The 25,223-nt window shown below is 55.4% G+C and overlaps 1 protein-coding gene across 1 annotated transcript in view; it reads right to left on the minus strand.

The window, feature by feature from the left end:
* Positions 1–25,223, minus strand: part of Myom2 (myomesin 2) — a 63,132-nt gene that overhangs the window by 15,841 nt on the left and 22,068 nt on the right. Inside the window, exons 10-25 of the mRNA XM_026380158.2 lie at positions 24,734–24,895; positions 23,588–23,729; positions 21,544–21,743; positions 20,947–21,000; positions 16,693–16,820; positions 14,196–14,379; positions 12,767–12,941; positions 11,214–11,335; positions 9,655–9,842; positions 8,042–8,168; positions 6,884–7,062; positions 5,749–5,863; positions 4,421–4,577; positions 4,231–4,337; positions 2,142–2,186; positions 1,582–1,718 (exon numbers count right to left, since the gene is read on the minus strand). Coding sequence (XP_026235943.2) covers positions 1,582–1,718; positions 2,142–2,186; positions 4,231–4,337; positions 4,421–4,577; positions 5,749–5,863; positions 6,884–7,062; positions 8,042–8,168; positions 9,655–9,842; positions 11,214–11,335; positions 12,767–12,941; positions 14,196–14,379; positions 16,693–16,820; positions 20,947–21,000; positions 21,544–21,743; positions 23,588–23,729; positions 24,734–24,895 — 2,222 coding nt within the window. The remainder of the gene's footprint in view (positions 1–1,581; positions 1,719–2,141; positions 2,187–4,230; positions 4,338–4,420; positions 4,578–5,748; positions 5,864–6,883; positions 7,063–8,041; positions 8,169–9,654; positions 9,843–11,213; positions 11,336–12,766; positions 12,942–14,195; positions 14,380–16,692; positions 16,821–20,946; positions 21,001–21,543; positions 21,744–23,587; positions 23,730–24,733; positions 24,896–25,223) is intronic.

The following is a 25,223-nucleotide window of genomic DNA, read 5'->3' on the forward strand; positions in this document are numbered from 1 at the left end:
CACCTGAGCCGGAGGAGGACCCCTGACCCTGCGAGAGGCCCACCCAGGCCTGCAGTCTCCAGCCTAGCAGACTCTCCTCAGCTCTGATGAGCGTGAAGGCAGGATTCTCACCCACCAGACCCTCAGCAGTGCCACAGTCTTTTCTGCACTGCAGTATCTGGGCAGATTTCAGAAAAATAATTAGGTTTCCTGCTACTGCCATTATGCAGCAGATAAAGTTCAATGATTCTGTGAGTGCCAAAAACACAGGATTTTATGTGACCTTCACAAAGCAGCATCAGTCTTCAAGTGTAAAGGCTTCCTGTGGGTTGCTAATTAAGAAGTGAAATAGTGCACCACATTCCAAAGTGTAGCCGGGCAGCCAGGATACAATCTCTAAAGATTGTAGGAAAAGCAGGTAGGAAAAGCTAATTAAAAGATGTTCTGCAAATGAAGCGCAATTACACTGAATTCCGCTTCATCTCTTGGCGTGATCTCTGCTCAGAGAGACACCTCTCCGGCCACCCTATCAGGCAGTGCCTCCCGATGATGGCACCTGGACAGCTGGCTCTTCTGCAGCCCAAAGAATCTACGTGCTCTCCACTAGCCAACTCTGCCACCCGGACAAGTCCTAAAGCATGCTGTGATTCCCTCAGGACAGACTGAGCAGATCAGGTGATGAGTATGCGATCCTCGTCCATGTGAGATTTCTATCTGAAGGACTGCAGTTGACCCCTCTTGGCTTTGCAGAATAGCAGGACTGAAGATGAGGCGGCCACTCGGGAGAAGAGAACTGGGCTGCCCACATGGCCTGGTGACCCGTGCACCTCGAGCATGACCAGGGCATCAGGACGTGACAGGCCAGCTGAGTGCATCAATGACACTCACTCAGTGTCAAGAGAAGAGGGGTCAGAAGAGCTCACAAGGATCCGAGAGGCACCAACCCCACCACCGAATAATACAGACCCCTTCAAATAGGTGGACCCCTGACGGGGTGCGCTGGCGTGCTGTATCAGCAAGAGGGAACAGATCCCACAGGACCCACACCTCAGAGAGCACAGGAGGACTCCTGAGGGGCCTATGGTCATGGTGAGGCTTGTCTTACAATTAAGGCAGAACAGGGCAGAGGTCCACAGGGTGGCTTAGCCGCCCCTGGCCAGATCAGATGTTCCACAAGAAGGCAGCAGTGTGAAGCTCCAGTGTGCTGCTTCTCCCATGGGAAGGCATCGGGGACAGGATGCAGGAAGGTTCTCAGGACAGAGACAGAATTCAAGCCCTCCAGGCCACCCCCAGAGGAGCTGCTCAATGGGGACATTTCCCCAGGTCCAGAACCTCTTCATAAGGCTGAGCTCCGAGTCCCTAGAACCTAATTTGTCATTTTTGGATTCCAACAGGCTTGGATTTCAAAGACTACTGAGTCTCATCCAACCCAGAGCAATCTCTGAGCACCTCGAGGACCCGCCATCTTCACTGTCTTGTCAACCGCCTACCCCCAGTTTCCAAAGCTCAAAAGGAAGGCGGACACACAGAATACTGATCCAGAGCCATAGATGGCCACCAAACCCGGCTCCACCAGGGCCACAGCATGCTCCAGGAACTCACCTCGCTGTCTGAGACCTCTCTGTCATTAATGACGAATCGGAAGCTGGCGTCTGGCGATAATTGCTCAGCCTGGAGCCAGAAGCGGACCTGGCCCTTGTCGAAAATCTCATAAGCTAATTCTGATTTCAGAGGAATGGCTGCAGGAGGAAGGAAGCCTGAAGTCAATGCCCTGTCCTCGTGGGGAGGAGCGCAGCCGATCGCAGGAAAACATCAGCCTGAAACACGGGACAGCACAGCCCTGGAGAGCTGCACTGAGCACTGGAACCAGAACTCAGGGTGAGTCGGTGAGGAGCCTGTGCGTCACTGACGCCTCGCACCCTGTCCTGGGGGCCCCTTCAGGGTGCCGTCTGCCACTGCAGCTGCCTGTGTTCCTCCGTGCTCAGTGCGACTCGGGACTGAAGACAGCATTTGATAGACACATTGTTGTAGCTCTCCAGAGTATCAAGAGGCACTTGCAACTGTAGTTAGAGCCCACAGGCTGGGACCCGGGTGGGTCTGCCCTGCCCTGGGGAGCTGCCCCGTGGGCTTACAAGTATGCAGCAGGGCAGCAGATTACTTACTGGGATTCTTTATCTCATTGCTCAGCGCCATCAAACGCTCAAGCTCTAGAATGAAGAAAACATTTTAATTAATTTTGACCTGTGCATTCAGAAGCCTGTAAACAATAGCTAAACAAGAGCAGAGACTGTGTCACCACGATCCACTGTGAGGATACGGAAGAAATGTGAACTGACAGTGAGAAGATGGCTCGCAGGCTGGGCTGGATAGAGCTCAGTTGGCAGAGGGCTTGCCTCCCATGCACAAGGCCCTGGGTTCAATCCCCAGCACCACCAAAAAATTAAAATAAGATAAAAAAAAGAATGCACTTGCTCAGGGGAAGCAGAGGGCAAGGTCGAGCTGCATCTTGGGAAGGAGGAGCTGGGCAGGCAGGCAGCTCCCGGGGAGCTAGAGGAGCCCTCGGGAGAAGACGGAGGCCTAACTCCAAGGGAACTCTCTCCCTGACCTAACCTGGCTGGGAATATGCTCTTTCCTCCCCTTCAAAACTTCCTTCTTGGATCTATTAACAAGAAAGCGTGTACGTGATCAGCCTTCCAGCCCTGACCTGTGCTTTACCATGAGCATAAGAGAGCAGACAGACACACGGCTCTCAGAAAGACCCGAGCAGAGTCGGGGCCACCAGAGCACGGAGCCATTTCTCTCTTCCCCTCTACCCCCTTCCTTCCTAGATCCGGAATCAGAAATGAGATGACGGCCACCAATGTCTGAGCACGTGTATTTGAACTGGAAAATGCCGTCAGACTTTTCCTGACGGAGAGCAAACTCCATCTGGCTGTTGGTCTGACTGTAGGACTGACTGGCTTTCCCATTCAGATTTCCTGGGAGAATGTTCCACAGACTGAATGAGGTACACCTGCAACTCCAAGGTCTCTCCTCAAGTGTAGTTGAAGTCTACATATAGTATAAAACAAGGTGGGAATTTCACCCTTTGCTGTGATTTAAAATTAAAATGGAAAATGTCATATGAAAACTCACAAGTGCAGAGGAATACGTCCACTTTTCAGAATGATTTAAGGGTGTTTTCTGCAGACAGAATTGTTTGAGCCAGGGCCGGCACAGTCAGCCCGTGTATGTGCAGCACACTAGGACCCAGAGCGCGAGGCCGGCGCCCTCTCCCCCACGGCTCTTGCTGCATCTGGCTCACTGCATAAGTTCTCCTGGATTCAGCCAGAGCCACACCTGACGTGTCTCCATCATGGTCTTCCCTGTCCTCCCTACCCGCGGCTGTGACTTGAATGTGCCCCCAAGGTTCATGTGCTGGGGGTTTAGTCCCACTGCAGTGGTGCTGAGAGGTGGGACTGTGTTAAAGCCATGTTCCCAGGCGTGGGCTTGATACCAAGAGAGTGGGGGCTGAAGTAAGGAGGACCTGGGCTTCCCGGGTGATACCCCCATCAGGGGATGAGAGGCAGGAAGGTCCTCACAGACAGACACAGCCCCCGATCTTGGGCTTCCAATCTCCAAGACCATAAGAAAACAAGGCTCTGTTCCCTACGAATCACCAGTCTGTGGTGTCTGCCATGACCAGGAAGCCACCGACCACTCAAAGACTTGCTGGTGTGCCTTACAGTCCCCGGGGGAGCCTGCACCCTGCAGAACTACCTGAGCCGCCTTGGCCTCCAAGGCCCTCAGAGGTCCTGTGACGCTACTGTGGGTGCTGCAGAGCGCCCGCCCCACGGCTGACCTCTTCACAACACTCAGGGCTGAGGGAGCAGGGGAGGGCAGGGCTGGACAGGAGCGCAGAGCCGCCCGCCCCCGGGGTGGGGATAAGACAGCCCCCTGCCTCAGGCCTTTGCCTATGAACTCAGTGGATGGTGCACAGGCCGACTTCTCCCCCACCCCAGCCCTCCTCCACCGTCTGTACTCTCACCAAGAACACTGTGAAACCTGAGCCCCCACGGCTCTGTGTGGCAGAGACCACCCACTCTGGATTTGCTGGATTGTAAATTTTGACTCCTTTGAATACGCCGCCTTTTGCCTCCAACAAACACCCCTTCTCTAGTCAAACAGGGGGATACAGAAGTCGGTACCAGAATCGCTCTTTGAAAGCATGAATAAAAACAAAACAGCAAGCCTGCGTCATTTAGATATTACCTTCCTCATCCAGAACAAAACTGGAGGACACGCCATCCGTGTCACTCACGGACACCGAATAGGTCCCCACGTCCACTTTATCTGGATTCTTAAAGTACAGCTTCGAGCTGGAAACAGAGACAGAGCTGGGTGAGCTCCTGCTGCTGTCTGGGATGTCCAGGGTTCCCAGCACCCGCCCCCGGGGGCTCACTGGTCGCCTTCCGTGTGCACGCTGAACCGCTTCTCATCGGCTATCTCCTCGTAGGACTTGCACCAGGTGAACTGAGAGGCGTCCGTCATTTCCTGGCAGTCAAAGCTCAGGTAGATGTTGCCTTCCTCGTCCACGCCAGCGCTGATTTCCTTCGTGCCTGCAGAGCAAGGGTGACTGAGCCTGGCAACAAGTGTCCTGTCTTCTGAGGTGGTGGCACAGGTGAAGAGCGTATCTATGTCTAATCAGCACTTTCACTTCATGTCCACTGACCCAGATGGCCGAGGGGGAGCAGGGCACTCAAGGGAGCTCTGGACTGGCCGCTTAGGTCACCACATTTCTGTCCACTTCCTTTCCGTGTCCAGTACTACCTAGAAGGCCAGGGGCTGCCTCTCAGGCCTGATCCCTTTCTCCCTGAGGCCTAACCTGCCCTCACCTATGCTGGCCAACTTCACCCACACAGGTGATTATCTTGGTTCTGGGGAGTACTGCTTGTTTGCTGAGTCCACCCAGGGGTGGAGCCATGGCCAACATGTGGCCAGCCAGAATTCAGCTCTTAGAAATCAGGATGGGATACTGTCCAGGGCACAGTGGTGCACATCTGTTATCCCAGTGGCTCCGGAGGCTGAGGCAGGAGGATCATGAGTTCAAAGCCAGCCTCCGCAATTTAGCAAGGCCCTAAGCAACTCAGTGAGACCCTGTCTCTAAATAAAATACAAAATACAAAAATACAGTGATTAAGCTTCCCTGGGTTCAATCCCTGGTACCAAAACAAAAAAGAAGGAAAGAAACTGGACGGGAGGGGCACAGCTCGACCTCTGCGGGAGAGCAGAACTGAGGCCACAGGATACAGATGCTCTCAAGCTTCCAGAGGATGGAGAAGTCACAAAGAGACAGCAGAACTAAATGAACAAGAGTCCACAGGACAGTGAAGGCCCCAGAGGACACAGCAAGGTCTCTGTGAGTGGCTCCATCACCTCCCACAATTCAGGCCACACACCTGTACACAGATCCCAGGAGCTATCCTGCCCAGCGGTCTCCTTTTTATAACTCATTGCAACCAAGAAAATACCAGACAGCTTTATAAATTTCTGATCTAAACTCAGCAGCTACACAAGAAGCCACCTTCCTTCCAGAACGTCATGATGACCAAAAGCACTGTCCTCCTGCCCTGGGTCTCAGAGCACGAGCAGAGGTGGAGTGCGACTTTATTTCTTGTGCTAACGCCAATCTGCCCCAAAACTGCAGGGGCGCCCTTTCCCTCACCCAGCCACCCGAGCAGCCCCCTGCACGTGCCCCTACGGCTGCTCCGCGGCCTTGGCGGCTCTCACCTGGCCTGGCCTCCACCAGCACAGGCTCTGACGTGTCGGAGGGCTTCCCCGGCCCACTGGCGTTCACTGCCCTCACTCGGAACACGTACGTCCTACCTCGATGCAGGTCACAGACCTTGAGAAGACAGGGGAGTGTCAGTGTAGGTAGGAAACACCGACTTTGCCATGTTCACGTCTTAAGGTGAGCACACCTTCCTTCCTTTAAAACGCTTTTCTGGTTGGAAAAGCTGCACTGACCGAGCAGCAGAGAGGGAAAGAGATGCACACCAGGCCCATCTCGCTTCAGGAAGAAACACTTTAGGGTATCTAGCGTTCTCTTCTGCACATTTTAAAGCACAATTAAATCATTTTGACTAGATTGCAATCTGCTGTTCAGATTTAACTATGTTAAACTATGTTTGACACAGAGCCATGAGGCGAAATATTCTCTTAGGTGTGATCTGTGACTGCAAAACGGTCACTTGGACACATCAAAACGAAGTCAGCTACTTCCCATACACAGACATGCGGGCCGTCCTGGGTGGAGAGTGGGGTTCTCAGAGCCCATCTCTTCACTCACCAGCAGCGCTTCCCAGGGTGCAGAGGGCGCCGAGATTGAGCACCCAGAGCCTGATGCAGGCGTGGCATCTAACCATACCCCAGGCCCACACCAGGAGGGATCACGGGGCAGCTGGCAAGCCTCCAGGCACAGGGGCCTGCAGGACCGAGGACAGCTGTCATAGCCACCCAGGAACATACGTCCCAAGTGCTAAAACAGGAATGTTTGGAGAGAGGACTGAGCCACGTTCACTGTGTGCACTCACATCAAGTGACGTCTATCCGTGTCACCTGAGCTATGTAGAGAGCTGTGGGTGGAAGGGGCATGACACAGCCTACAGGTCACCCCTGCTGAGAGCTCCTGGGTCCAGATGTCAACATGGACGGTGGCAGTGCTGGACTCTGTTAGACTGCGGCATGGCCAGGTCAAGGGCAGGCCACACAGCCCCTGCCACCCACTCCCGGGCTCTTCCTGCCCGGCCAGGCTCCTGCCCTCACTGTGCAGAGCCCAGGAGGGTCAGATCCAAGGAACTGAACAAGTTCCTCAGGGGCTTGAGCAAAAACACCTTCAGGTAAAAGGAAACCATGAACGAATCACCTTCAAATAACGATTTGGAGTTGCCACCTCATTCACCGTCTTCCATTCCCCAGAATCTTCTTCCTTAAAATCCACCAAGTACCCAGACACAGGACTGCTTCCTGCATACACGGGGGCCTTCCACAGCATGACCAGAGAGGTGTCCCGGACCTCACAGAACGTCAAGTCATAGGCAGGACCTGCAGAGCCAATTGGACCTGTGCTCAGCCAGCTCGCACACCCTGACCTCTGCCACCGGCAAACAGGCCGGGACCTCCCCACATCCTCCTCATGACACCGAGGGCTCGCCCTTCCTGGAAGGACTGTCCTGATGCTGGGCTGGGGCTGGGGAGAGCCCAGCTCTGTTCTGCAGCTCCCCTGGCCTCAGGGAGATAGTGGGTGTGCAGCCATGGCCCAGGCCAGCAGGTGGCATCAGAGAGAGGAGTGCAGAAATGGGCAGGTGCGTGCTGCAGCCACTGGCATGGAAACCCGAGGCCAGCTAGCGCATGGCCCCTCTGCTCTCTACAACACCAGGTAGGCCTCAAGCTGTCTGCTGCTGATTCCCAGCCCCAGACGGGCTGTGGACAGGAAGGGAAAGCTGCCCAGCAGGTGCCATCTTAACTAGAACACCAGGGTCTAAGCAAGTCGGCAAGGTGCCCCGTGACAGCCCTGGAAACAAGAGGGTCTTCTCCTCTGGACTTCCCTCAGGGCCCACAGTCGGCTTCACTAGAACAGGCAGGGCAGAGAGAAGGAAGGAGGGCAGGGGAGGGAGCTAGAAAGAGGAGGAGGGAGGAGAGATGTCTGCTGTGTCCACTCCCGGGGCCCTGGCGGCTTCCCCCTGCCTGCCCTCTTCTCCTGCCTTGGGCTCCTCTCTGTTCCCAGGAAGCAGTGGCTGGGGCCACACCCTGGGAACATGGACCCTCCAGTGGCTTGGTCAGCCATCCGTCCCTCCCACTGGCTGGCCCTTCCTCTGCCCACTGCCTGCTCCTGAGCACCCTGCCTGCACTGCGACCCTGTGGCTGCTCGGCCACTCCCAGGCTCGGCTCGTGGGCTCTGCCATCGTCGCCAGGTCTGCTCACTGGGAGGGGAGGGCATCCACCTCAGCTGCCCACCACACGCCTCCTGGAAAGCCCTCTGGCTAGCCCAGGTCTGGGTGGTGTGTTCAGGGGCGCGTCTCACCGGGTTCTGGTGCTGTCCACGCCTCGCACTTGAAGAGCTCACTGGGGTCCGATGGCTGTCCGATCCCCGCCAGGTTGACGGCAGCGATTTTGAACTCATATAATGAGCCCTCCACCAAGCCCTCCACCTGCGCAGATTTGCCTCAGTTACTACAGGAAATAACGCGCATCCCGGTCCACTGAGGAGGGGGCATTACGGTGGTCTGTCAATGAGTCCCGGGGAAGGGTCCTTGTGGGAAAACTAGATCCCCTAAAGAGAGCTGTTGACAGGCCCAGCAAGCTGCAGGCCCAGGTCAGACCATTCACCCCTTGACACTCCACAGGATGACAGGACATGCCCTAGGGTGGTACGGAAACTGAGGCTGAGAGAGGGGTCCCACAAAGAGCACACACAGGTGAGCAGAGCAGGGGCCCCTGAACCCTGCCGGTCCCTGCAGACCCCAGACCTAGTCCTGGCATTGTGGGACGGAGCTGCAGCACCCGCAGGAAGCCCACCTCAGGCCTGGCTGAGTGCCACAGGCAGCCCACCCCCGCCCCACCAGGCCACCTGCTCTGCAAGGTGAGGGCCTCGCTGGCAGCTCCCGGGGCAGTACAGCCCTTGTCTACGTGGGGCCTGCAGACTTGCCAGCTATGGGTGAGACCTGGGGAAGGCCTCAGCCAGGACACGGGCTTCGGCCATGTCCAGCACCTGCTCTCTAGAACTCTAGAAAAGAGCTCCCAGAACAAGACGTGGCAGTTAAAGGTTCCCACTCCCTGGAAAGCAGAGCCCATCCTCATTTAGGCTACTTGCACCTAAAAAAGAGGAGGGTATTTTTCTCAGGAACAGAGAACCCAATAGAGAACATCTAGAGGTTGTGGCTGAACACAGCAAATATAAACAGGGTCACATCAAACCTGGGTTTTGGCCACATGTATTATAACATGCATGTATCATGACATGCTCCATATGAAGCACAGACCATAAAGATAAAACATCACAAAGCAGAATTTTCTGTAAGACAGAGAGTAGACTTTGCCCCAAAGCCCTTGTCTCCCAGCATATGTGGCCCCTGTGAGATGCATCATTACCAGAAGCTAATGACAGCTCCGGTGGCTCTTCCCATGCCCATGAGGAGCCAGAGGCTCGGGCAAGTGGACTGTGAAGCCCAGGGCTGCCTGGCTTTGCCTGTGGCCCTCCCTCAGTCCCCCTCTCTCCACGCTGCGGACAACGTGCACCGTGGCAAGGGACCACTCAGGATTTCATAGGAAAGGTGCAGCACATTGCTGTACAAGCACCTGCTCAGCACCACTGGCCCAGCACTGGGCTCTGCACCAGCTGAGCACGTGACAGGGCGCCTGCCTTCCAGATGCTAGAGCTCCAACAGGGACCCAGCTGGTCACCCACTGTTTGCAGATCCCTCAATTACTCATTACTGCCTCAATTACTCCTTTACTTCTTCTCAGGAAAAAAAAAATGTTGCCTAAGATCTTTCCAGATCCAAAACTCCATGGCCTCACGATGCTAGGATTTTTACACTCACTTATTTCCTTATCAAACCACCTAAGGTCATCAAGCTCTGGAACACTGAACAGAGAGTGCCAACATTCCCAGGCCAAAAGAAAAGGGAAACCCACCGTTAAGATCCTCTGCTGAACAGGAGAGGAGTTGACCTCATGCCAGTTCTTGTGGTGAGCTTCACGCTTGTCTATATAATAACCCAGGATGGCTGAGCCGCCGCTGAACTTGGGCACCTTCCAGCCCAGGGTCATGGTGTGACCATCACAGTTCAGAAGTGTGATCCCATATGGGTGGGATGGGACGGCTGCAGGAAAGCACAGTGTACAAGTGACCCGCCTGGCACTGTGCCCTCATCTCACCCCATGGGTGTGGGGCAGGGATGGACCCATGCCCCTCCAGCTCTCCCTCCTGCCTCTGACCCTGGCCCTTTAAAGGTGATGAGTGGATGGGTAGACAGCTTCTCTCATGGACAGCGCTGCTCTTTCTAAATGCATCTACCAGTGTTTGCAGGATGCAAGGCACCGCACCGTCTCAATCTGGTCTGGACAGTGGACCACAGAAGGTTCCCTTCGTGGCCCACTAAGGAGAACTCAGAAGGAAGAGCCACCACGGGGCGTGGCCCGGGGGGACCAGCATCGATCCCCGTGCCTTTTGGCTTCCTGCAACCGTGGAGGCTTGGATCGAAGCAGATGCTCATGAGAGCACATTTCCCACGTTGGGAAAGGGCCACCTCGTCCTAGGAAGTTAGCAAGAATCCAACAGCTTCCCTGACTGAGCCACCTGCAGCCTCTGCCCCCAGTACTGAGGGCCAGCGGCTGACTGGGAGCACTGGCCCACCTTCCCTAGGGTGGGCTGAGAAGGCAGACAGGCGCTTGGACGTCCCTCCTGGGAGAGCTGGGAAGGACCAGACCTTGAGCAAAAATGGGGCTGACTCCTCGCCCTGGAGCCCTGCACCTGGTCAGACCTGACGTTCCTTGGAGATCCCAGCAGGGAAACCTGAACTTCCAAAAATGTTTGTAAATTTAATTGCAGATGAAAAACAATTAAACAGCCACCACTGTCTCTCAGAAGTGAAAGGAAAATACTTGATTCAAAATGTGTGACAACTGTGTTTTGAAACATCGCTGAATGTGACCAAAGATATGGTGTGTTCCATAGGAAAGATCCACAGCAGCCCTCACAGACACTGAGCTCACAGATCAGCCTCAGTTCAAAGGTTCAAAGGCAGCCTCAGCAACTTAGCAAGACCCTGGCTCAAAATAAAAAATAAAATGGGTCGAGGATGCAGCTCAGTGGTTAAGTGCCACTGGGTTCAGTCCCTGGAACCAAAAAAATGAATAAAATAATAGTTACAGGCCATTGGTGGTTCTGTTTCCACACACTTTGAAAAGAGAAAGTCCTGCCCTGCGTGCGGCCTGCCTTTTAGTGTGAAGGGGGCCTTGGGAATCAAGCTGCCTGCAGTGGTGTCTGTCTCCCTTGGGGATTTAGGGGCACCCCCTTGCTTCCCCCCACACTGTCATTTCCACACAGCAGCCAGCTGACCAGAGGCCTCAGCAGAAGGCCTGTGCTCCCCCAGCCAGAGTCCACCCCTGTCCTCCGGTCCTCTGCAGTGCACCCTGAGAGCTTCTTCATGCAGAACCCATGGCACCCTCGAGGACACCCACAGGTTACGCACTCAGGGCCGCCTGGACCTTGATGACTTCCGACTCCTGCGAGTTCTCGCTCATGCCCACAGCGTTGACGGCTTTAACACGGAAGATGTACTGCTCGCCCGTGGTCAAACCGTGCACCACAAACCTGGGAAGACAACAGCGTCATGGCACAGGCTCATCTAGGTCCTTCTCCTGCAGCTCTTCAGACAAAAAGCTCCCTTGGACTAAGACCCAGCCAGCTTTCCTACAGGAGCACCACACGGCCTTCATTTTCAGTCTCCATTAACTGATTCAGCATCTGGCAGCACAGCATCAGACACACCAGGAGCGGCCAACCTCGCACCAGAGTCACTGATTCTGAGCCTCTGCCTTTACTTGTGATTTTCTGGGTCTTGTCCAAATCAAAGGCCTTTTGAAAATAAATATCCAGCTCCTGGCACTCGGGAACCACATGCATCTAGAACTGAAAGAGAAGCCACCAAACTGCAGACAGGACAGGCTGACGGTGCCCTTGGCAGACAGTGTGTCCTCACCAGACCCGGCCCCACAGGGCTCTGTGCTCCTATCTGTACGGCGGGTGTGATGAGACCTGCTTGGGGTGGCACTATGAGCTTTCAAGGGGAAACGACAAGAAAGCACACAGCCAGCCAGCCTGCGTGTGGCGAGCATCCAGTGAACCCCAGCGATGGCCATCTAGCTCATGTAGTGGACATTCATGTGAGAACACTGCTGATGCTCTTGTTCTGCTCGGTCTTTCTCCATTTGGGGCCAAGGACTCTTGGACCATCCAGCTTTGCTCTCCTCAATTCCTCCTGCCTTTGCTAACCATAGCTTTTTATAGCATGCTTTTTAAAAAGATTTTAAATTGAAAACTGCCACCCCATCATTGCTAACCACCCACAGGGCCATTGTTTGGCTGCCTGTATTTTCCTGCATAGAGGCCCACCCACCGCGGGCCCTCCCTGCACTCGGCCCGACCTGGGTGTAGTGAGTTCCAGGAGTCGCGGTGCTAGCTTCGGCCCTGTGCTGCCTGCCACAGACTGACATGGCAGCCCCACTTTCCCAGTCGGGGCTGAGTGAAGCAGGGCTGCCTGAGGTCTGCATGCACAGAAGCCGCAGCAGACCCCAGAAACACGCACCACTGCCTACGTAGGGTCATTGCACACTAGGGGTGTGAACCCAATTGTCCCACTGAACCCCATAAATTTGTACAACTACAATAATAACTGAAAAAATAGAGGCAAAGTTCAAAATGTCAGTATGGAAAAACAAAGCTCCTGGCACGTCGTAGTCACCGTCTTAACCCTCCTGCTTCCTGCAAAGTCCTCTGTGGCAGTAAGAAGAGCTCAGACGGGGGCAGTCTGTCTGATGGACAGACATCAACTCCATGGAGAGCAGCTGGCACAGTGCCAGCTCACCGTGTGGGCAGAGCTTTAAGTTACCCACCCCTTTCTGTGACCAGCCTAACAGACGGTGTCTAGGGGTGTCCCAGACGTCGGCCCTGCTCTGGAGCTGGGGTGTGTGCTCTGCCTGCCCACCGAGGCAGTGTGTTGCTCGGGGGCAGCAGGTGGGGCACCTGTTGTATCCGATGGGCTTGTGGTTGCACGGCTCCCACTGGTTAGTCCCAGCCACGCAGCAGTCCACGTAGTAGCCCAGCAGGGCCTCCTCGTGCTTCGGCCTGTCCCACTGCACCACCACGGATGTCTTGGTGTTCCGCGAAGCAAGGACTCGGCCAGGGGCAGAAGGGGCCACTGCGGGGGGACAGAGGGTCAGCACACAGGAGTTGAAGGGGCCACTGCAGGGGGACAGAGGGTCAGCACACAGGTGTTGAAGGGGCCACTGCAGGGGGACAGAGGGTCAGCACACAGGTGTTGAAGGGGCCACTGCAGGGGGACAGAGGGTCAGCACACAGGTGTTGCCGCAGAGAGCTGGGCTTTTCCCCAGGGAATGGGGAGCTGGTGGGAGCTGCAGGTGGAACGTGGACAAGGAGCAAGGGAGATGGGGCTGCAGGGTGCTCTCCCCACACCCCACACGACCCCCCAAAAGGAACTGTCATCACAAGTCCACAGATAGATCACGGGAAGGACAGATTCTCCTGGCTGGGCCAGGCTGCTTTCCAAACGCAAGTCACACCCTCTAAGCAAATAGGGTGCCTGGAGGAAGGGGAGCCAGAATCAAATCAGTCTGACCCTCTGACCTTTCCCCCCTGCCAGGCCCCCGTGGGCCGTGGCCACTAGCATTTCAGCCCTTGGTGTCACCAACATCCCTGGAACCAGTTAGCTCACCACCTCAGCCACACGCCCCCTGTTGCCACTTACTGTCACTTTCTGTGTGTGCCAATCAGCCAAACAGGCTGCTTCTGCAAGGTGGCGGCAGTGTCCAGCCTGTGGGTCTAGACTTGAGCCCCAGAAGCCTGAGTAACTGAACCAGGGCATCCAAGACCTGGGGCAGCTGCGACCCCACTCCCCATACAGCCTCCCCACCTGGTTCATTTAGTATCTGCCTTCCCATGAAATATGGCTTGGAGTGGGGAGGAGACACCTGGGCCAGAGTGGGAATCCTAAGCCAGCTCTCGTGGGAGGCCCAGGGGGAGGGAGGCCTCCTGCTAGCTGCTGGGCTTCAGCGTGGACTTCGAGTCAAACATCCCCAGGTTCACATTCGAAAGCTTCCAAGAGGGTCTTCCAAGCCACACGGTCAAGAGGCTGAACCATGCTGAGGGCTGGACCCTGGCCTGAACCCACTGTCGGCCCCTTTGCTGACTTCATGGAGACGAGACAGAACTTTGGAGGACTGTGGAGAACTGACCAGAACCTGGTGAGTTGAGCTGAGGACTCAGCTCAGTGGTTAAGTGCCACTGGGTTCAGTCCCTGCCCTGCTGGTAAAATGGGGTCCCACACCAACGTGCCCTGTGGTGCACACGACACTAGGGACTTCTTCCACTGGTCTCCAAGGTCACCTTGCTGCTGGCCTGTCCCCAAGCCTGGCTGCTCACCATGACCACTTACCAATGGCATCCTGAGCTTGGAGGGGGGGCGTTATTTCCGACGGATCGCTCAGGCCATGCTTGTTGGCTGACAGAACGCGGAACACATACGACTTCCCCTCTGCAAGGTCAAAGACCGCGTACCGAGGGGACCTCACGGCCGTCTGGGCATTGACACGCTGCCAGCTGCCACTCCCAACCACAGACTGCAGAGGGAAGGGCAGAATTAAACCAGAGACCCCGGGAGGGCAGAGGAAGACAGCATCCAGCTGCCACACCATGGCATCCCGCACGGAGGACCACGAGATGTGCCCGTCCTGCACCGTGGACGGTAAGACACCCCTGTCCTGCACAGAGGACATTGGGAGCCTCTGTCCCACACAGGGGACAACAGGACTCGTTTGCTAATTATATGAATGGGATGCCAATTTGGAGAAGTGGGTAAGAAATTGCCCAGGTTGGAAATTTTATTAATAAACGTGATTCTGTTAAAGTGAAGGCATTTTAGCAGCATAAAGGAATCAATACGCAGGTTGCAATTTCCATAAAACGGAAGGGCCTATATACAATTAAAGGTACGTTAGGAGAATATTCACAGAACCCCACTGTCGCTTGGTGGCTTACCCTGATGCAGCTGCCTAGAGGGTGCTGGTGTGATGGGCCTGTGACCCGAGCTGCGAGCGCAGCCAGGTGTGTGTGTACGAAGAGCCTGTGGCCACCTGCATGGTGGTGTGGAGGTCTCTAACCGATGACAGGGTCCTGCCATCTTGTATAGCACAAGAGGCCTGTGGGTGACGTGCCACACATAAAAGGCCATGAGGCAGGCTGCCAACACGACCCTCGGGGTGACAGCACTGTTTCACCTCTTGGAACCATGGTGAGTCGGACTTCACCAGGGCTCCCGAGTCTCCACGTTTCTGTACTGCATAGGTAATGTGTCTCCTTGGTCACGGCTTCCAAATCTCTATTAAATGTCCCTCGACTTTTCCCTCCAGAGGGAGACTGCCTTCTGAAGGTAGGGTGCCCGGGACGGGGTGCCTGTGAGCCTGCTGAAGCCTGCAGGAGGAGCAGGTGTTTGGGGAGCAGCCACAGCCCTGGGAGTGACATTCACCTGGAAAGGGGAGATCGCCTCTCGGTTTGGCAGAAGTAAAAGTCATCTTTTGAAATCTTGCCGTCCTGGGGTGGAACCCGGGCATGCTCTACCACTTACTCATCTCCAGTCCTTTTGTATTTTGAGTCAGGGTCTCCCTAAATCGCACAGGTGGCCTTGAACCTGCCGTCTGCCTGCCTCAGCCTTCGAGTCCCTGGGATTACAGGTGGGCACTGCCACAGCTTTCAGGAAGGCTTTGTGGAGCCAGCTGCTGAGGGAGGGCCCCCTGATGCCCTGAGGACTGCCCCATGGCTCTAGCCGGATGGCGGAGGGAGGCACGTCTCCTGTCGGAGGAGGTGAACACAGCGAGGCAGGAGCCTGGGAGCTCCCACCCATCACTCCCAGTCTGCCCGTCCTGGCCTCTGCCAGTAAGAACCAAGGCCCCGACTCCCTGGCCCAAAGGTGGACCCTCCTCCTAAAACGTGTCCGCAGGTTCTTGGTACGGCATGGGCAGAAGGAGAGCAGGGCCGTGTGGGGAGGAGGTGCCTCCACCAGGGATAGGCCGCGAGTGGGTGCCCTGTGTGCTTCTGTGGTGCCCACAGCACCTGCTCATGCAGAGTAAGTAGCACTGCCTGGGCGGCTGGCCTGCTGGCCAGTGGGGGCCGGGTGTCGCCAGGCACAGTCTGATACTTCGCTCCTCTCCATCCACCTCCTCACGGAGCTGTGTGGTGTGCCACATGCTCACACTGAGAGTTACGCCCACACTGCTTGTGCACACCATGCACTGAGCTCTACGTTGAGCAAATTACAAAACCTTAGCTGCAGGGTTTCTAAGACTTGACAGTGTTGTTCCACCATAGCCCACAACCCAACAGTGGGTCTCCAGATCAGTCGAGTGCCGCAGCCTGCATTGCCAATGCAACAGAAGAGGCTGATTGAGAAAGCCTACTGCATCCAGGGCACCTGTGCCTGTGTACCCGCGGCACCCGCGTGTGGGCATCCTGGGCTGCAGTGCACTCTGCCTTCTCTAAGTGTGTCCCCGTCATCGAGGCCTCAGGCACTGGCCTGATCCTTAGCCTAAGCCTGCTCCACCAGGTGGTTCCCTCTAAGACCACCACCCAGTGGGCACAGGCTGCATTTCTCAGGACCTGCAGCACTGGGGGCTGGAGGAAGTCTGCAGATCCCTTGGGCTCAGCTGGGCACGGAAACCAGAGAGGAGAGCCGCAGCTCTGCTTGCACTGGGTGGCAAAGCCCAGGTAGGACCCCTTCCCCTGGAGCCAGGTCCCACTCCAAGACACTCCACACAGTCACAACTCTGCCCCCCCATTATCCCTGTGAGTGTCTGTGGAGACCAGTGGGACCCAGCCCTTCTGTCAAGCACAGCAAAGGGACAGCATGAGGTCTGCTGGCCAGGGTCTGAAGAGATTACCTTCTCAATGAAATACATTAAGGGCTCCTTGCCCCGGGGCGTGGGCGGGTCCCAGCTGAGGACCACGTAAGTTCTGCTGATCTCGGAGGCGTGCACATTGGAGGGAGGGCCTGGGATCTGAACATCACCTGCAGGAGAAAGGAACTGCATGAACCGTGTGAACACCAACCCCAGGCTTCCTGGGTGCAGCCCGGTGGTGCAGCCTGGGCCCTGCTGCTGTCACAGAGCCATTGGGAAGGCCAACAACCCAGGCTACGGTTTCAGAGCCAGAGCATGAGGCACCTTAGAGATAGTCCAGCTACTTTTCTCTCTGATTTACAAGAGTGTCATCCAAAAGCTGGAAGGGGAAAGGATTTGCGAGAAAGGAATCAGTGTTTCCCCAGCACGAGTTCCCACCCCACTGGGAATGTGTGCAGGAAGACCGCCACCTGCATCTGCCCCGGGCAGCTGTGGACACCGTGCTGGAGCCAACAACCCTCCCCAATGCTTTCCTCCCCTGTGCCCTCCAAGCACTCGACTCACAAGTCAGCTCCTGACACATCCGCTTCTCCCCTCACCCAGGGGGTCTGTGCACATTCACAAGGACCCTGAGCTACGCCTGTGTGCTTGAGCTTCTGCAGGGACATTAGCAAGCAGATGACCAGGACAGAGTATTTGCAACCAGAGACATCCGGCACGCCTCCCTTCTGATCTCATCTTTTTAAAAACGAGGTGAGGTGTTAGAGATCTATACTGGAATTTATAAGAGATTCTTGAAGGGTGGAGGCTTTCCAGACTTGTGGCCCCTTTAATTGTGAAATAAAATCTTGTGAGCTTCCAATTAGATTAGCACATAATTAGAATGGTTGAACTGTCCCCAGGACCTCTCTGTGCCCTTCACAATATCCAATTGCTCCCCTGGGACCCGGCTGCAGGCGAGGAATTGAACAGCCACATGGAAACAGCACAAAACAAGGTTGGGTTTCATTTCATGAGCACAGTGCACTTTAGAAGGAGCGCAGGCCTGATCTAGGATCATTCTGGTGAGTGGGTTGAATTTCAAATAGGAGTCAGCGTGTCCCAGGGGAGTGCAGCAGCAGAGGCAGAGGAGTGGAGTGGGGGACCCTGGCTGGCCTCCCTAAACCCACACAGGTCCACACTCAGAGATCCCAGCTAGCGAGGAGACACGGGAACCCCACGCTGAGCTCCCAAAGATGAATCTTAGAAATTTTAGTAGCTCCCAAGAAGAGAGGGGAAGACAAAGATGACCAGCAGGTGTGGGGGCAGAAGCAGAGGCAGAGCCAGAGAAAGTGGAATGAGAAATGCCTTGTCTGACTCCAAGGCAAGGAAAAAGAACCGGGTCCTGGTGAGAGGAGGCCCCCGCGGGGTGAGACTCCTGAGTCAGGAAGACGTTCTGTGTCACCCAGGAGGCAAAAGCACATGCCTCCCAGCAGCTAGTCGGTGACGCTGCCCTTGGCCTCTGCTTCCTATCAGAAGGCCTCCCTGGAGCCCCGTCCAGCGCACCAGGGCAGCACAGGAGACAGTGGGAGAAGACAGATCGCTTAGCTCCTCCCACACGCTGGGATTGTGCTTTCAGGAAAAAGTGGTTTTGCAAACTAAAAAAAAAAAAAATTATGTATACACATACATATATAAACACTTATTTACACACATACATATCTACCACTATGTGTGCATTACTACACGTGTGTGTATACACACTGCATACATTATACGTGTGTGTATGCGTGTAGGTTTCATCCAGGTGCTGCTTAGAAAAGCCTCCACAGCCATCATCTTAGACATGGAGCAAGATGACAGTGGATTTCAGACAGGAGTCAGCGTGCTCAGCGTCAGAATGCAGAAATGGAGCCCGGACCTTTCCAGAGCCCACCACCATCATAGCTGAACTGAACTCCAAGCCTGGGTCTTCGGAGTCCAAATCCCAAGTTTGGTTCCATCAACCTGAGCACACCATGACCACCCAGGAGACATTTCTCAGCCACAGAAACCTGAGGTTGAGCTGGAATCTGGAGAACCCAGAATTCAAGAGGACGCCCAGCCAGGAAGGCCCATGGCAGAACCCAGAGTGGACTGCTGCCAGGCACTTGAGCTTCTCACAGCCGAGTCCAGGGCAGTTCACTGGACGCTGGGAAGCCCATTATCAGAACACAGACAACCTCACGTCCTTCTGCAGGAGCCATCCCTGGCCTTCCCAAAGGGTGGTGGAAGACATACTGGACAAGGTGGACGACATCAAGGAAGGAGTGTTCATTCCAACCTCGGGCCTGAAGGAGATACCCTCCAACGGAGACCAAAATGATCAGGGAGCAGCCCACAGCAGCCAGGCAGCCGTTTTCCGCGAGCAGAGGGACCTCACTAAAGGGAATGGCTACCGCCATGTTTTAAATCGGCTTATGTGAAGGACAGACAGAGTAGAAAAAGGAGCTCCCAGGCAGCAAATGCTCGGCCCAGGTGAGTTGCTTAGAAACACTGTAGAGCTTCCTCCTCGCTGAGGACCTTTCAGTTAGGGGAGGTCCCCTTGTTTAGATGACCACGGGGAGCAGATGAGTGTTAGGTGACCACGGGGAGCAGACAAGTGTTCCAGCTCCTGTGGCCAAGCCAGAGCCTTCAACCTGGCAAAGCCCCTTCCCTGTCAATGTCCCAGGAGGTCAGCCCTCATCTAAGGGTCCTGGCCTCTGCCTCCATGGCCAGCTGTGTAAACAGAGCCTTGGAAATGTCCCCAGGGCATGGACAAAGCACCACCCCACCCAGGAGTTGGCAGAGGAGGAGGGCAGCCCAGGAGCTGCCCAGCCACCGCACAGGAGAAGCTGTCCGTGAAGCTTTGCTCCAGGCACTCGGGCCTCTGAGGGCTGGCCCCGCCTTGCACACCAGCACTTGGCGTCCACAGGTAAGAGTTGCTCCACCAAGAGGCATAGCTAGAAAGGTCCCTGCCCCCAAGACTTGTCAGTCTGTGTCACTTCCTGTCCCCACTGCTCATCCCAAGGACCTTGACGCAGAGAGGGTCTCGTCCATTAGTGATGTGTGTGAAGCCAGTCACACCTGCTCCCTGTGCTGTGCTGTCTGAATGCCTAGGTGTCGCCCTGGTGGGCAGACTGCATCTCTCCCCTGACCCATCTCCCCTGAGGTGGAACTGCCCTTCCTTGGGCACACCAGAACCCCTTGTCCTACAGGGCTGGCCTGCGGCAAGGAAATCTCCCCAGTGTAGCCCGGAGTCGTTTCTCCATCGTGCGAGCCTCTATATTCTAACCACCAAAGCAAGGTAGAGCGTGACTGTGCACTGGGCACGGCGCTGGCTGGGGGAAGGAGACTGGGAGTCGGGAGTCAGCCTGCGCAGGACACTGCCTTCTGTTCCTATGTATGGAGCACCCCTGCTGCTGTCTAAGGTCCCGGAGCGGAGGTGTCCCAGGGCTCGGTGCTGCCTCGGCCCCTGTGCACAGCCCTTGAGGGCCTTCCTCAGCACCTGACTTCCCTGAGGGCAGCCGAGACACACCTTCACCCTGGGCCCTAGAAAGGAATCTTTCCCGGGCAGAAGAAACAAAGCAGGCACACTGTGGAGGGTGCACACGTCAAACACGGAAGCAAGTCAGCAAAACCCAGGTGTGCGGCTGTCTCAGGGAAGAAGCTCTTCCAACATGGCCCTGTGGGAGTTGATAAAGAAGAGACAAGAAGTACCTCTCTGGGCCAGAATCTCACCTCCTGCACTCTGTGAGGTGATCACCAACACTGGAATCTCCTTAGCTACTCTTTCTAGCTGCCTCTGAGAAGGATATCAATGAGAAGTGCTCACAATATTAAATATAAGGAAAGACGGGAGCTTTCCAACCGAACATCATTCCACAGAAAAGACTCAGTCCATTGAGTTTAAATGTCAGGAGTGAAATTTTTGCTTTAAAAAAAGGTAAATAAAACACTTCTATTAACAGAGTTCTAAGACAGGACCCAGTTCTAAGACTGACCCAGGCCAGTGCCACCGAATCTCAGGCTCAGTTTGCCCTCCCTTCGTGGTCCCCAGAAGCATGCTCTGAGAGCCCAGCTGGACAGGCCACCGCAGCCCTCACCTCTTGCTCCTCAGACTGCCTCACTTGCCTGCTTTAACATCTGTGGTTCTTAAGCCTGCAGACTCAACCTGCAGCCTCCTTCCCACTTGGAAAGACTGTGCCCATCGTGCGAACGTCTTGACCTCCATGTCTCTAAGCAGCATCCTAACCACGGAGCAGCACAGCCGAAACCAAGTGCCCCGGAGTGGCTCACCTTCAAGGTCGTCCTTGTAGATCACGATCTCTTTCTCTCCCTCCAGGTGAATTGCTGCCGAGAGAAAGGGTGATGCTGAGCTGGCACCCAAGGGTGCCTAAAAGAGTTGGCAGCCACTCTGCATCTGCCTGCCACACAGCCAGTCCCCGGGAGCAGGCGGAGACGGCGTTCTGGAAGGTTCCTGGCCATTTTAGCACCTCTCAGCTCCTCACAGTGGACCCAAAGACCCTGGCAGGTAAGGAAAGTACCCTGGCTTGATTAAAGCCACAATTAAGGGTCCCATGCCGTTAAGGAGAGGAACCTGTATCACATGAAGCGAAGACTCAGATTCAGGGCAGTTTGGCTTCAAGGCCCCGCGCCCCATTATGTGCTGTGATATGTCATCTGTGGACTGAGAAGGGACTCCAGGGCAGAGCTCCAGGACAGGAAGCACTGGTTGGAAAGTGTAGATGCCAGCCTGGCCGCCCGCATCCTGCAGGACCCTGACAGAGACCTGGGGTCGGGAGTACATCCCGGAAGGCCCGGCTCACACATGGAGGGTCCAAGGGAAAGGACAAATCACCCAGTCGTCCTTTCACTTAAATGTCCCCAGCCTACCTTGTAACCTTCTGAGGTCAGCAGGGTCAAGGGCAGCCACAGCATCGGAGACCCTGGAAGGTCTGCTGACGCCGGCACTGTTGACGGCCCTCACGCGGAACACGTAAGACCGTCCTTCGAAAAGTCCCGTCACGGGGTACTTGCAGATCTTCACTGGGGCATCGTTGCACTGAACCCAGTTGTCAGTTCCCACTTCACATCTTCAAATGAAAACAGGGGGAAAGTAGAAAACAACACTCACAGACAACCACCAGATATTCACAGGCGAATCTTCACATTTCAGTTGTTCCTGGAGATTCCCACAGGGCAAAATCCAGGCCGTGAAAATACGGATTTCCACAAACAGAAGAATAACAAACTGGAAGACAGCGCTACTCAGGAAATGCAGTATCTTTCTCTACCTCTTTATAAATACCTCCTACAGCAGATAGGTATCATATCCAGATAGACAGAAGGTAGAAAAGTTACTGAGTCTTCATACTTTACAGCTTCAGATCATCCTGCCTTCCAACACATTTGGATACAATAGCCGCAAGCAGTTATTGCAGCTCTAACCTCCAGAGTTCTTTCCCCAATTTGTGTGCCAAAGCAGCCCCTTTCCCTCAGTGCCCCCACATGCACCTTCTCCTGCTGAGCCAGGGGACAGATTCTCCTAGGACGCTGACTTGCAGTACACTGAATAACATTAAGATATTTTTGTCCAGAAATACCTGGAAATAAGTTCTGACCAGAGCCTGGAATGCAGGAAAGATCAGCCCCCATTTCTCAGTGGTCAAGAAATCTAAGTATAAAGGCTTCGTGTTCAGTGCCCACGAGAACGTCAGCCTGAGGGTGCAATCATGTCAGGAGAAACCGACTCCCTTCCCCAGGTCAGACAGAAGGTCCTCCGATCCATGCACCTGGCCTGTGCCAGCCAGAGTCCTGCATGGTCAGCCCTGGGGTCTGAGGAGACTGACTCAGCACAGCCAGCAGGTCCACGGTGGGGGCCGCGGAAGGACGTGCCTTCTGTGGCTCTGGATAGGTGTCAGTGGGGGGAGGAGCGAGGATTGTTGACTGAAAGGTGCGTGGAGGAATGTGACGGCACGGGTGGACACACAGGCGTCCCAGGGGTGGCAGGCCTGTTGATTCAGGGAAGCCCTGAACACGGCACTCTTCAGGCCTGCTGCCTGCTCCCAGGTCTCTGGATGGCGGATGCCTAGCTAAACAGGGGGCTCCACTGGGCTGGAGAAGAGAAGCCCATCTGCCTAAGCCAAAAAGTCACACCGACTGATTTCTTTCCCGAAATAACCACCAACTCTACTGTCATATCCATAGTATCTTAAATCCCTGCCAGAACCCCCCTCGTAACCCAAGAGTTTGCCCCTTCTGCCCCCCTTCTAAATTCACTTTCTGTAACAGCCATCTCTTCCCATGGCTGAAACGTCTGACCAAGGTCTCCACATCTAACAAACGCACTGGGCCAGCTCAGTACTCCTCCCAGGCTCTGAGGATTAAACCAATAAAGGAAAATCAAAGAGCTAAACCAGGGGATCTAACGATGGCCTAAATTTAAGTTATTAATACAAAGACAAATCCAGTATTTATCCTTTGAGCTAAACCTGGAAAGCAGAGAAACCTTCTTACTCAATAGAACAAGAGACCAGAGCTGTGGGGACTGTGACCTGGCGAGGCTCCTGCCGCGCTGACACTCAGGGTGGGGGCCGAGCATCGCCGGCCACATGGGCGCCCCTTCTGCTCTAGGCCCAGGGGACACTCAGCACATGGGCTGCCGGGGTGGAGCCTGCCCGGATTTGTTACTGGGTGCCACCGGCCAACAAGGCTCCAATACCAACACAAAGTAGCCTCGGGCTTACCCTGGGCTCAGACCAGGAGGCAATATTTCCCAACCACTTAGTCAAGAGCGTGAGACACCCAAGGAGTGATGTTCCCGAGCCAGTCAGGAAGAGCAACAGAGGGTTGCATCTGCAAATGTACCCGAATTTGCTGTCTGTGCTGACGTTGATTTCAGGAGCTTCCGTCACAGGAGGAAAGCCGAGCCACTCACCGGTCAATGAAGTAGCCGAGGACAGGGCTCTCGGTGGTGGTGTTGGGTGGCTTCCACGTGACGATGACATAGTCTCGGTTTGCATCATGACACTGCAGGTCCATGGGTGCTCCTGGAGCCCCTGTGACCAGCGGGTCAGCATCTGAGTGGGAAGACATGATCACTGTCACTTAAAGTGAGGGTCACTGCAAGCCTGGTCCTGCCCCTGCAAACTCAGATCTGCCTGCTGGGCTAGACCACCGCCATGTCCGCCTCGCTCACTCAGACCCGTCCACCCTCTGGACACACCTAGGAGTTGTTTTAAAACTCGGAACACCGAGCCCTCTGCAAGACTCTCAAGTGTGTGACTTTTTAATTGGATCTGAGATTCAGGTCCACCTTTTCTTAGTTTCATATGGTCACGTGATGGCACGGTGTCAAAGATTGATGGGTCGGCACTTTAATGCCTGAGAAATATTGCCTTAGACACGTTCATATTTCAAAATCCCTAAAATTGGGAGGGATTTTTTTTTTTCTGGAAGTCGTAAGCAAAAGTTTGGGTCACTACTCGACCTGTTCTTTTTACAGACTCATGACCGCCGTAACACAGTCAGGTCGTGTGTTCAGGTCTTAACTCTGGCTGAGCGGAGGGAGCAGAGGTGTCTGCAGCTCACACTCTGAGCACCTCGTCTCCTTGTCTGGAGGTGGGCTTAAGGCAGGCCTGGCTGGAGCACGTGCCGCAGTGTAAGCTCACGGCTTCCCTCACAGTCTCCCCAGCACCTGAAGAGCTGGGGCTTCTGGACATGGGCCCATACTTTCCCTCACATTTGTCCCCACAAGTCATCAGCGGGTGAAGTGCCCACGTGGGCACGGTCCCCTCCTGCGGGATAAGCAAGGCAGTCCCAGCTGGGTCGCATCATCACACTGTAATGGGGTGAAATATCTTTCCAGAAGAAGGCAAGAGAATGAAGGTACATTTAATGCCCTCTCTTCTGACTTACGTGGCTCCTCTCTCAGGGCAGCTGACCAGCGGGCCGGGGCAGTGCCTGCCTTGCATCAGGGAGGTCTGCAAGGACAGCGGCCTCCTGGCCCCTCCCGCCCCCCTGCTCGGACCCTCTCGCTGTGGGCCCACCTTCTCTGCAGGCTCAGGCCGTGCCCCAGCCCCACCTCTGACAAACAGGAAGGCACTGTGGTCGCTGACTCCGCCTCGGGACACAATTCTCAGGGTGTACAGGCCCTCGTCGTCCTTGTTCAGGTGGCTGAAGGACAGCGATGCCTGGCCTTCTCCAAAGAACATCTTGGTCCACTTTGACTCTTTCAGCAGCACATCTGAAAGAGCACCAGTTCAGGTTGGCTCAGAAGCCTCCCAGCGACGCACAGGAACACCAGGTGGCTGCTGGGACAGCTCCCAGAGGCAGGACAGTCCCGTCACACGCACAGCACATGCGCAGAGAAGCGCAGTGGGAAGAGCTGCCCGGGGGAGCAGAGGCCCCCACCGCCGAGCCCTCTCCAGCCAGGCTCCCTGTGGGTCCCGCTTCTCGCACACAGCCTGCTCCCACCCGCATCCTCCGGCACCCAGCAGGTACTCAGGAGCGCCTACTGGATGGTGCTCCCGTGGGCCAGAGCCCGCCCCAGGGCTGGCCTTGGGAAGGTCCTC

This window comes from Urocitellus parryii, chromosome 14 (genome assembly GCF_045843805.1).
Source record: "Urocitellus parryii isolate mUroPar1 chromosome 14, mUroPar1.hap1, whole genome shotgun sequence".
NCBI classification, from domain to species: Eukaryota; Metazoa; Chordata; class Mammalia; order Rodentia; family Sciuridae; genus Urocitellus; species Urocitellus parryii.